This window comes from Salmo salar, chromosome ssa18 (genome assembly GCF_905237065.1).
Source record: "Salmo salar chromosome ssa18, Ssal_v3.1, whole genome shotgun sequence".
Taxonomy (NCBI): domain Eukaryota; kingdom Metazoa; phylum Chordata; class Actinopteri; order Salmoniformes; family Salmonidae; genus Salmo; species Salmo salar.
The window spans coordinates 12,386,140-12,399,281 of record NC_059459.1 but is presented as its reverse complement, the minus strand read 5'-3'; the positions used below and the strand labels follow the sequence as shown (position 1 = coordinate 12,399,281).

Below are 13,142 nucleotides of genomic sequence, written 5' to 3'. Positions count from 1 at the left end.
GAAGGAATCTGCCCAGAGATTTCACCATGAGGCCAATGGTGACTTTAGAACAGTTACAGAGTTTAATGGCTGTGATAGAAGAAAACTGAGGATGGATCAACAACATTGTAGTTACTCCACAGTACTAACATAATTGACAGCATGAACAGAAGGAAGCCTGTACAGAATATGCATCCTTTGCAACAAGGCACTAAAATAATACTGAAAAAAATGTGGCAAAGCAATTAGCTTTTTGTCCTGAATATGTGTAACAGTATGTTTTTGACAAATCCAATTCAACACGTTACTGAGTACCACTCTCCATATTTTCATGCTTTTCAAGCATAGTGGTGGCTGCATCATTTTATGGGTATGCTTGTAATCATTAAGGACTGGGGAGTTTTTCAGGATAAAGATAAAGGGAATGGAGCTAAGCACAGGCAACATCCTAGAGGAAAACCTGGTTGTCTGCTTTCCACCAGACACTGGGAGATGACACCCCCTGCTCTTATAATGCCATGGGATCTTTTTAGTACCACAGAGTCAGGACACCCATTTAACGTCCCCCTACACAGGGCAATGTACCCAATCAGATTTTGGAGAATTGCTGCGGGGACTTCCATTCAGCCACGAGCATTAGTGAGGTCGGGCACTGATGTTGGGTGATTAGGCCTGGCTCGCAGTCAGCATTCCAATTCATCCCAAAGGTGTTCAATGGGGTTGAGGTCAGGGCTCTGTGCAGGCCAGTCAAGTTCTTTCACACCGATCTCAACAAACCATTTCTGTATGGACCCTGCTTTGTACAGGGGGATATTGTCATGCTGAAACAGGAAAGGGCCTTCCCCAAACTGTTGCCACAAAGTCTAGAATGTCATTGTTTGCTGTAGCATTAAGATTTCCCTTCACTGGAACTAAGGGGCCTAGCCCGACCTATGAAAAACAGACCCAGATCCTTATTCCTCCTCCACCAAACTTTACAGTTGGCACTATGCATTGGGGCAGACAGTGTTCTACTGGCATCCGCCAAACCCAGATTCATCAGTTGGACTGCCAGATGGTGAAGCGTGATTCATCACTCCAAAGTTTCCACTGCTCCAGAGTCCAGTGGCAGCGAGCGTTACACCACTCCAGCCAACGTTTGGCATTGCACATAGTGATCTTAGGCTTGTGTACAGCTGCTCGGCCATGGAAACCCATTTCATGAAGCTCCTGACTAACAGTTATTGTGCTGACGTTGCTTTCAGAGGCAGTTTGGAACTTGGTAGTGAGTGTTGCAACCGAGGACAGACTATCGCTTCAGCAGTCGGTGGTCCCGTTCTGTGTTTTTGTGTAGCCTACCACTTCGCGGCTGAGCCGTTGTTGTCCCTAGACATTTCTACTTCACAATAACAGCACTTACAGGGTAGAAATTTGACCAACTGACTTCTTGGAAAGGTGGCATCCTATGACGGTGCCATGTTGAAAGTCACTGAGCTCTTCAGTAAGGCCATTCTACTGCCAATGTTTATCTATGGCGATTGCATGGCTGTGTGCTCAATTTTATACACCTGTCGGCAAAGGGTGTGGGTGAAATAGCCGAATCTACAAATTTGAAGGGGTGTCCACATACTTTTGTATATTTATAGTGTATTTATGCGTCTAACATTCTCACTCATCATTATTCATGATTCGGGTAGCATCCACATTAATGTAGAAGTGTTTAGAAACATTCTTATTTACAATAAAAGTGACTCAATACATTATTTACCATTCATTTCTGTTGGGCAGAAAATAATCTGAAACACAACCAAAACAAACAGCAAATGCATCCAACAAGTCTGTGGAGTCAAAAAGGTGATGTAATCATTGGGTGCTAGGAATATTTGACCGAATACTACACTTTTGACTACTTTAATACACATAAGTGTCTCAATGCTTTTGGTCCTCTAAAATGTGGGGACTATTTACTAAAGTACTGTAATTTCTAAACGGTTCACCCAATATGGATTGAAATACCCTCAAATTAAAGCTGACGGTCTGCACTTTAACTTCATAGTCATTGTATCATTTCAAATCCAAAGTGTTGGAGTGCAGAGCCAAAATAAAACAAAAATTGTCACTGTCCCAATACTTTTGAAGCTTTCTGCTTTACTGCTAGAGATGGTACACCATCATCATGTACAGATGATAACCGACCATTCCAGCCCCTCCACATCCTCAGACTCCCGTCTTTCCCCTTCAGTCGCGCAAGTTTAAAACGGTTGTCTTAAGGCAATTTTACTCACTGTTATGAAGGGATCAATAAACTATCAAGCACGGCGGCTAAATAACAGTCATTAAGGAAGAACTGAGTGAATTGATTTGACACTGAGAGAAGTTGAACTCCTTTTTAACTGGTTGTCCTTTCGGATGAGCAGCAGAGTGATGGGAAATGGCACAACATTAATCCGGGGGTGCGTTCAGTTCGGTTCAACGTTTACTACGTTTGTGTGACTGTTTGTACTAAACGACACAATTCCCCAAAACGGTGCGCAGCATTCTTATTATGAAATACATCTGCTCCCGTTTGATGGGTGTGGTGTGGCCTGATCAATTTGAGTTTGACCATTTTTAAATTGCAAAACTCATGCAGCACACCATACACGATGGTCCTCTGCGCCACCATAATCATGCCGTACTTGAAATGGTTGTACAGTACAATTTCCTTTGAATTAAACGTTTAACACCGTTCTGTCGTACTGAACGTACCCCGGGTGTAGAATCCTTTGTTTGACCTGTGACCTCAAACTTTAGTTACTCGTATGTCTTCTGTTCTGAGAGACGTTACTTAGAGAATCCCTCCCTATCTGTCTATCCCCCACACTTCCTCTTTCCATTTCTCTCTCTCTCTCTCTCTCTCTCTCTCTCTCTCTCTCATGGCTGTTCCTCTGTTCCCTTTATTATCTGTGTCTGTCTGACTTTGTCTGTCAATCTCTGTCACTCGGCCTCTCTCTGTCACTCGCTTTCTATCTGCAAGGGCTGCTCCTCTGTCACCACATCACCATGGCAACGTCATGTCACTCTGTCCCTATCGCCGGCTGTCTGTATCTTTAATTATGTTCAGACAAAAGTCAGTGTCTTGTGTTTTTTCTGTCTTCTTCTTTTTCACATTCTCCCCATCGGAACGTCCCTCCCAGCTCGGGCTGCGTGATTAGCGTTTGTCGGAGGGATTTGCATAAGAACAGTGAGACTGTGGCGGCGGCGCTGTGGCGTAGGAGACCCCAGGAGAGATTAGCGACATTAGCATGCTGGAGCCTACAGGGCTCAAGCTACAGCTAACGGTGTCTATGCAGGAGATTGTCTGACTTGTTCTGCTACTCACAGACAGGCTCTATACAAAGAAACGTGGACAGTTGGAGGTTGGACACAGGTTTCCTATGGACCTAGTACTTACTCTGTCCTTAGGGTCCCCAGACCTGGGCTAGGTTAAGTTCAAGTCTTTTTAGAGTTAGTGTTATACGAGCCGCTTGTTTGCCAAGGGGCTTGTCTTGATTTCTTGTCCACCTATGGGGTCGTTGGCTTGGGGATTTTGTATGCCTTTGACAGGAAAGGGAAATACATGAATTCATCTCAATAACCATACCACTAAAACACATCTGACCCCAGAGATGAGATTGAGCTGATCACTCATCCTCAGAGAATCACCTCCTTGTAAAATGGGAATTTTCCTGCAGCACTGATGGTCACTCCAGAGGTCCGGAATGCAGTCACTTCACTGTACTGAAGGGAATCAACATTGAGGGAATGGAGTGAAAATCACAGCTACACACACACACACACACACACACACACACACACACACACACGTAGCAGATTCAGACTCACTCTGTGTCACAGTCCATCAGCTGCAATGCCCAGCTTTGGCTGAGAAACTTGCTTGGCCTAGCCTGGGGTTGAGACCACCACACAGCTTGGACTGGCCTCAGCCATAAATAGGCAGCAGTATTTCGCTGACAGTGGTGTGAGTGCGCAGATACATCACAGAGAGAGGCCACTGCTATCATCAGGGGATATAGAGGGAGAGGGACGCCATCCATCTTCCATCCTCTGGGCAGGAGTCTGGCACAGAGACAACACAGGGCGGAGAGTTGGCGGCTGACCTAGGGTTGTCACTAGTTACCACAGCCAAAAAGTCAGAACTATGGCTAAACCCTGCCTATTTCTGCAATTTCCCTTCTTAAAATCTGCTTTTAAACCTAACCTTAACCCTAACCTTAACCACACTGCTAACCTTATGTCTAATTCTAACCTTAAATGATGACCAAAAAGACCCCACACGTCTGATGTGTCACGCACACAAGCAAACACACACACATGCGTTGGGCCGTTTGCCTCGTGGGATTATCCTATGTAGATTTAAAGGTGAGCCTCGGCTCTCTGTTTTGAGGTGATCCTGTCAGCTAGACGGAGGACCGTTATGACACAACATCCCCATTGATGTTCTACTACTCTGCTCCTCATGGGAACTTCTGGGCTGGGATGAGGGGCCTTGTCTCTCGCGGTTGACCTGTGCTGGATGAGGAGTATATAACAGTGCGTCTTTTTCCAATGAGTGTGTGGGTGTTTGCGTGTTGTGCACAAATGGCCGTGTTCATTTCGCTCGTTGACGATGATCAATCTCTCTCTTTCCCTCTCCTCTTTTTCTTTCCCTCTCCTTACCAATTTTCTCCACCTCTATTTTCTCCCTCTTTTTCTATCTCTAGCTGGCTGCCCAGACTCTCTCATAACGGAGTTGCATCACTTCCGGGCCCTAGGTGATGAACAGGTGAGTCCTGAACAGTGTACCCAAACAAACAACCCCAGCCAAACTCCTGTCTATCCTATCTAGAGGGAAACTAGCATCTCCACCCAGCCTCAACCTCAGCCCTCCTGTCTCACTCGGGTCACATGGGAAACATGCTCCTGGTCTCTCTGTCACATCTAACAGGGCTTTAATTGTCTCATCTGCTGCTATAATACAGTGTATGCCACTATCCTGGTGTTGCAAGCTCCATGCTCTACAAACTGAGCTACCAGCCCGCCCTTCAACTAGCCTGACATCCGTCCCAAATGAACAACATCTCTCTCTCTCTCTCTCTCCGTCCATCTCGCAGCACCTCAGCCAGGAAGAGTTAGTTTTAAGATGGAGTGTCTGATTCTCTACTCTACCACTCAATACTCTTCATTCACCCCCTCTGCCAGGGGTATTAAAATCTTACCCTACAAGGTAGTGGAAAGCAGTGGAACTGGCTTTGAATTTGAGGGCCCTATACTCCTCCTTATCTTCAACACTTCTATACTTCCACTGTAAAATAGTGTCATTTTGAAGTAGCTTACTAATAAGGAAAATGATAAACAATAAGGACCCCATACCCCATTGTTCACTCCTGAGACTCTTCAGGCAAACATACTCTCTTCAACATTATTTCAATTTACTCCGACATAAGATTAGCACATTTGCAATAATAAACATAATGAAGTGATGAAACAATGCTCCCATTGCATGAGTGAGTTATTGGTGGGGCTTTGAATTCTGAGTATGAATGCTTAGCCAACTCTAAGCTTGCCCTGTGGTTCCATTGCGCAGTGAAACGTGCCATTCTGAAAGCATAAGTGATGTGAACCGAATGGTTAAAAGCCCCTTCTGAGCTGGGCCTTTATGCAGATGTATGATTGAGGCATGCATCAATTAGCCTTTGTCACAGAGACACAATTAGCATGACTATGTGTCTGGTCATAATGCTGTGTGTGTGTGTGTGTGTGTGTGTGTGTGTGTGTGTGTGTGTGTGTGTGTGTGTGTGTGTGTGTGTGTGTGTGTGTGTGTGTGTGTGTGTGTGTGCATATGCATGAGTGCACATCTCTTTTGCTCTGCCTTTTTCTCTCTCTCTCTCTCTCTCTCTCTCTCTCTCAATAAATTTCAATAAAATGATGCTTAAAGACATGAAGTACCATATTGTCAAAGCGGAAATTCATATACTTCATATCCATCAAAAAATGGATAATGGAATGAATGAATCTCTCTGTGTGTGTGTGTATATCAGTACGAGCGGTACCAGCAGTATGCAGCCGAGGAGTGTCTCCTCCAGATGGGAGGGGTGTTGTGTCCAGCCCCTGGATGTGGCGCAGGCCTGCTGCCTGAGGAGGACAAGAGGATGATCCAATGTCTGCTCAGCAACGGTTTGGGATGCGGGGTGAGACATGCATACGCGCAAGCACACGACACGTGAAAAGATGTCATCGTAAAACCATTTACATGCCGCTCTCTAATTAGCCACCCGATTTTAAAGATTAGGAGAAAGTGTACATTAGTTCTGAATGATTGCATGTTTGCAAACACCGCCATCTTCATCACAGGGGAGCAGAATTGGGCTCGCTACAGGGTGTCGTCTGTCACCTACAGTATCTCGCTCTCTATCTCAATCTCTCCATCTATCTGTCTCCACTAACAGCAGCCTGGCTTAGAGAGGAAGAAATAGCGAGAGAGAAGAAGAAATAGCGAGAAAGAGAGAGGGGAAGAAATAGCGAGAGAGAGAGAAAGAAATATCGAGAGAGAGAGCGAAATAATGAGAGAGCGAGAGAGAGCGAGAGAGAGCGAGGGAATACATGCAAGTATGTGTGTGTAGCCATAAGATCCCAGGTGACATTGAGAGGGTGGTGGTGGTGTGTGTGCACGTTCGTTCCAGTCCACCCAGAGGTCTGTGGGAAGCAGATAAAGCCTTTATAAGTGTCAGGCTGCTACTTTAAGACAAGGGTCCTATCACTTTAACACTCCCCCAGATGCAGTTCTCATTGGGGTGGGGGGGGTGCTCAAGGCCTTAGGATACTGGTGAGCTGGCTTCTCTTAAAGACTCCACATACAGAAATCAATATTGCCCGCCTCCCTGTCTTTTTCATGTCCTCCCTGCTAGTGTTTGTGAGCTGGCTTTAGGAGCCCCTTGCTGCAGCTCCGGTACGACGTACAGCTCAGATGGGCCCTGGCGGACCCGGCTGCAGCCGCAGGGTACAATAGACATTGGTCAGCAGAGGAGACCTGTAAACATGCATTAAGACATTTTATCTCTGTGGACCATGCAGGTCCTAGTCTCGTCCACCAGCCGGCTCTCGGTTGTAATTAGCCTGGGGACGAGGTTAAATGAGCCCTGGCACTGAATCCGAACGCAGACATGGGAGGAGGGCTGTAGAGTTGGATAGGGAGAACTACAGGGTGTGTGTGGGTGTTCGTATAGTGTGTGTCTGTCTGTGTTAAACAGAGGATGGTGAAATATTCCTCTGTCTTTGGTACTCCAATGTGTGTGTCTGTGTGATTTTTAGTTAGCAGATGTACAGCAAGAGAGTATCTTTGTTTTGTGTCTTGAGTGATGTGAGAGTCAGAGACTCTTTCTTCTGACAGTGCCTTCAGAAAGTATTCATACCCCTGGACCTTTTCCACATTTTGTTGTGTTACAAAGTGGTTTAAAAATGGATGTAATTGTCATTTTTCTGTCAACGATCTACACAAAATATTATAATGGAAGAAAAAATCTAACATTTGTATGAAATGTAAAAAATTAAACACTAATATATCTTGATTAGGTAAGTATTCAACCCCCTGAATCAATTCATGTTAGAATCAACTTTAGCAGCGATTACAGATGTGAGTCTTTCTGGGTCTCTGAGTCTTAGTTTTCCACACCTGGATTGTGAAACATTTGCCCGTTATTCTTTTTTAAATGATTCAAGCACTGTCAAATTGGTTGTTTAATCAAAGCTGGACAACCATTTTAAGGTCTTGCCATACATTTTTAAGCAGATTTAAGTCAAAACAGTAACTCTGCCACTCAGGAACTTTCGCTGTCTTCTTGGTGAGCAACTCCAATGTAGATTTGGGCTTGTGTTTTAAGTTATTGTCCTGCTGAAAGGTGAATTAATCTCCCAGTGTCTGGTGGAAAGCAGACTGAACCAGGTTTTCCTCTAGGATTTTGCCTGTGCTTAACTCCATTCCCTTTATTTTTTATCCTGAAACACTCCCCAGTCCTTAAATTATTACAAGCATACCAATAACATGATGCAGCCACCCCTATGCTTGAAAATAGGTAGTGTGGTATTCAGTAATATGTTGTATTGGATTTGCCTCAAACATAACACTTTGTATTCAGGACAAAAAGTGAATTGCTTTGCCACATTTTTTGCAGTATTACTTTAGTGCCTTGTTGAAAATAAGATGCATGTTTTGGAATATTTTAATTCTGTACAGGCTTCCTTCTTGTGGAGTAACTAACATGTTGATCCATCCTCAGTTTTCTCCTCACTGCCATTAAACTCTGTAACTGTTCTAAAGTCACCATTGGCCTCGTGGTGAAATCCCTGAGTGGTTTCCTTCCTCTCCGGCAACTGAGTTAGGAAGGACTCTGGACGCCTGTATCTTTGTAGTGACTGGGTGTATTGATACACCATCCATGCTCAGAGGGATATTCAATGTCTGTTTGGAGCCCTTCTTTGTGAGGCATTGGAAAACCTCCCTGGTCTTTGTGGTTAAATCTGTATTTAAAATGCACTGCTAGACCTTAAATATAATTGTATGTGTGGGGTACAAAAATCATCTTAAACGCCATTATTGTACACAGAGTGAGTTCATGCAACTTATTATGTCACTTGTTAAGCAACGTTTTACTCCTGAACTTATTTAGGCTTGCCATAACAAAGGGGTTTAATACTTATTAACTCAAGACATTTCAGGTTTTTATTTTTCATTCATTTGTAAAAATGTCAAATATCATTCCACTTTGACATTATAGGGTATTGTGTGACCAGTGACAAAAACATCTAAATTATTTGAAATTCAGGCTGTAACACAACAAAATGTAGAAAATGTCAAGGGGTGTGAATACTTTCTGAATGCACTTTATATGAGAGAGCGAGATGAAGCGAGAGATTGAGAGAAAGGAAGGGTGTCAGGGAGGGCAGAAGGGGACAACTTTGCCACTTCATCAGTAAGCTCTCTCACAGAGCTCTTCTTAGAGCTTCACTAGAAAACTCTCATTTAGAAGAGTTCCCAGTGCTGCTGTCACCCTCAGTTCAAAACTTCACATGTGCCATATGATTCTGTACTGAGACAGACACTGCAGTGTGCTGAATCTACATTACAATATGATATCCACCCACTACTGAGCAACAGCACAGAGCTGCACATCACTTAATGTTTCATTCAGTTGACTTACAAAGGCTATGTCAGTTTTTGTGAGTGTGTTTGTGTCAGTGCATGTGTGTATGTTTACCCTCTGAGGCTGCTGTCTGGGGTGCTGTGATCCGTTGTGTTGCTCAGTGAAGGGAGGCGAGGGGAAATGGGTTTGTCAGCCACCGGAACCCTGCTGCAACCCCTCATGACTCTTCCACACTCCACTGGGCAGCTCTGTCTCTGTACCAGCCACGCAACCCACCCACTGGCCAACCCACAACCCAGCCGCAAACCTTAGCCCCACCCGGCCCCCAGCCCAACTCGGCTAGACAAATGACTTAAACTTAGAGGTGAGGATTTTCTCCAGACCAAGAGACCTGATCAGGTGGAAAAGAGACCCCTTGTCATAGGCTATTGCTGTCATATAGTTATAATTTGAGTTTGTTATAACATGTGATACGAAGCTTCTGCTGAAGTGAGACTTAAGACAAGTTACTGTTGAATGTTGCAGAAAACCATTCAAAATGACTTTACAGACAATCAGGTCACCTTGCTACAGTGTAGTGTAGTGACGAGTCCTGAGACTCCTCACTTCTCATCACCTCGTGTCTCAGACAAGCTTTGGTGCATACGCCACGGGCGTTTGATGAAGCGACTGTTCAGAGTTTTCTGCCGAAGATGATGATGGAGGCTCATCTGAGGGAAGAGTGGGAAAGAGCGAGGGAGGGGGAGGAAGAAAGCGCCTGTCAGAAGCGCTCCTCTTCTCCCCTCGTCTCATCACAGGCGGCGCCATGCAGGAGTTTGGAAACAAAGAGGCGTCTGTCTCCCAGACCTGAGAGGAGAGCTGCTATCAGTCACACTTAAAAACCGCAGATAATAAAAGAAAGAAAGAGCGACAAGCCCCCTCTCCTTCAAAACTCCAGCCCCTTTGATGAAGTGCAAAATCACTGTTGCGCTTCAAAAGATGGAGTCGAGCTAAAAATACAAAAGCATCTTCTAGATTCCTAGTTAATCCCTGTTGTGGAAGGATTCGGTGTATATCAGCTCCCTACTTCCACATGCAGGCTTGGTGGCTCCTAGTGGGGGAGCGTATAGAGATGGCGCCACCCGGTGTCTATCTTAGGAACTTGTATACAACCTGTGGGAGAAGATGCAGCCAGTCATTAAATGCCTTGAAACCAGGGGTGCGTCTTAATAGTAAAGAAAAAATGGCTTCATCTCCACGTCTCCTTTCCTTCATCTGCGGTGTTGTGATGGAACTATACCGATGAAAGCAAACTCATGGCTGGCGTCCACTGAAAGGAAAGGGAGCCACTATAGAGTATTAAGAAGCACCCCAGTTCAGGTTTTCAGCGTGACTAAATGGATCATATTATTAAGGCAACATTTTGTGTGTCTTCTTGCAGTTTGTGTTCTGCCGTGACTGTAAGGAAGGGTTCCATGAGGGCGAATGTCATGTGAGGTCATCACCTGTCTCAGGAGGAGCCCTGCAGGTAACTGAGCCAATCAGCTGTGTCCTGCCCCCTGTTACACTGTCTCTGCTGCCTCCTACAGTCCACATGACCAGCATTAGTATCTAAAGAGGGAACACTGAAACGTACTTGTAATGGCTTGTAACAGTTCATAATTCAGAGTTGTGAGTAAAGATTAATTTAGAGATATTATATGTTTTATGTATGACTTGAGTTTTAAAACATGCCACAACATGGCATTCCTAAATCAACCAAATTTAAGCACAACATTCACTGTATCCACTCAAGAAATAAACCCCCAGTCTCTCACCCCTGGTCTGGTCTCTCTTTACTCTCTCCCTTGACCTCCCGCCCCAGGGTTATGTAGTGAACGAGGAGGCAGCTCTTCAGGCTCGGTGGGAGCAGGCCTCGCAGGAGACTATAGACGAGACCACCCGTCCATGTCCACATTGCAAGGTCCCAGTGGAGAAGAGTGGTAAGGCACTGTTTCTCCATCCCTCCATCTCACTCCATCCATTCTCTGATCCTTATTCCAATATATACATACACTACCGGTCAAAAGTTTTAGAACACCTACTCATTCAAGGGTTTTTCTTTATTTTTACTATTTTCTACATTGTAGAATAATAGTGAAGACATCAACATGATGAAACAACACATATGGAATCATGTAGTAACCAAAAAAGTGTTAAACAAATCAAAATATATTTTATATTTGAGATTCTTCAAATAACCAGCTTTGCACATGATTGGCATTCTCTCAACCAGCTTCATGAGGTAGTCACCTGGAATTCATTTAAATTAACAGGTGTGCATTCTTAAAAGCTAAATTGTGGAATTTCTTTCCTTCTTAATGCGTTTGAGCCAATCAGTTGTGTTGTGACAAGGGGGGGGGGGGGTACAGAAGATAGCCCTATTTGGTAAAAGACCAAGTCCATATCATGGCAAGAACAGCTCAAATAAGCAAACAGTCCATCATACTTTAAGTCATGATGGTCAGTCAATCCGGAACATTTTAAGAAGTTTCTTCAAGTGCAGTCGCAAAAACCATCAAGCGCTATGATGAAACTGGCTCTCATGAGGACCGCCACAGGAATAGAAGACACAGAGTTACCTCTGCTGCACAGGATAAGTTCATCAGAGTTACGAGACTCCGAAATTGCAGCTCAAATAAATGCTTCAGAGTTCAAGTAAGAGACACATCTCAACATCAACTGTTCAGAGGAGACTGGGTGAATCAGGCCTTCATAATCAAACTTCTGCAAAGAAACCACTACTAAAGGACACCAATAAGAAGATGAGACTTGCTTGGGCCAAGAAACATGAGCAATGGACATTAGACCGGTGGAAATTTGTCCTTTGGTCTGGAGTCCAAATTGAGATTTTTGGTTCCAACCGCCATGTCTTTGTGAGACGAGGTGTGGATGAACGGATGATCTCCGCATGTGTATTTCCCACCGTAGAGCATGGAGGAGGAGGTGTAATGGTGTGGGGGTGCTTTGCTGGTGACACTGTCTGTGATTTATTTAGAATTAAAGGCACACTTAACCAGCATGGCTACCACAGCATTCTGTAGAGATACGCCATCCCATCTGGTTTGTGCTTAGTGGGACTATCATTTGTTTTTCAACATGACAATGACCCAACACACCACCAGGCTGTGTAAGGGCTATTTGACCAAATAGGAGAATGATGGAGTGCTGCATCAGACGACCTGACTTCCACAATCCCCCGACCTCAACCAAATTGAGATGGTTTTGGATGAGTCGGACCGCAGAGTGAAGGAAAAGCAGCCAACGAGTGCTCAGCATATCTGGGAACACCTTCAAGACTGTTGGAAAAGCATTCCAGGTGAAGCTGGTTGAGAGAATGCCAAGAGTGTGCAAAGCTGTCGTCAAGGCAATGGGTGGCTATTTGAAGAATCTCAAATATAAAATATATTTGTGTAACACCTTTTTGGTTACTATATGATTCCATATGTGTTATTTCATAGTTTTGATGTCTTAACTTTTCTACAATGAAAAAGAAAATGTAAAAATAAAGAAAACCCCTTGAATGAGAAGGTGTTCTAAAACTTTTGACTGGTACTGTATGTGTTCTATATCTACGTTGTTTTCCATATGCCCTTTATTTCTCCAACCCCTTAACACCACCCTCTGCAGTGGGAACAATACTGTATAATAGATTTCAAATGCCATCCTTTCATACATTGTCCTCTTCCCAAGCTTAGTCTTCTCTTCTCCTTTTTGCCTGTCTGTAAAGTTGTGTGTTTTTATACTGTGTTCCCAGGTGGCTGTATGCACATGGTGTGTCCCCGTGCCCAGTGTAAGTTTGAGTGGTGCTGGATTTGTCGTGTGGAGTGGAACAGGGAGTGTATGGGCAACCACTGGTTTGGCTGACTCTGAGACCTCAGAAAGGCCCTGCCGCCACTCAGGAATACGTACCTAGGACTGGAACACAAAATCTATCATGTGTTTAAAAGACTCAATAAAGCTGTGCCCTGACCTATCACAATCTCTTAAGCAGTGACCTCATTTGCC

General features: G+C 44.4%; 1 protein-coding gene across 1 annotated transcript in view; it reads left to right on the top strand.

Moving 5' to 3' along the window:
* The window catches only part of prkn (parkin RBR E3 ubiquitin protein ligase), a 90,984-nt gene extending 77,868 nt beyond the window's left edge, over positions 1-13,116 (top strand). The window contains exons 8-12 of the mRNA XM_014154109.2: positions 4,701-4,762; positions 6,018-6,167; positions 10,537-10,623; positions 10,960-11,077; positions 12,892-13,116. Coding sequence (XP_014009584.2) covers positions 4,701-4,762; positions 6,018-6,167; positions 10,537-10,623; positions 10,960-11,077; positions 12,892-13,001 — 527 coding nt within the window. The 3' untranslated portion in view covers positions 13,002-13,116. The remainder of the gene's footprint in view (positions 1-4,700; positions 4,763-6,017; positions 6,168-10,536; positions 10,624-10,959; positions 11,078-12,891) is intronic.
* The last annotated feature ends 26 nt before the right edge of the window (positions 13,117-13,142 follow it).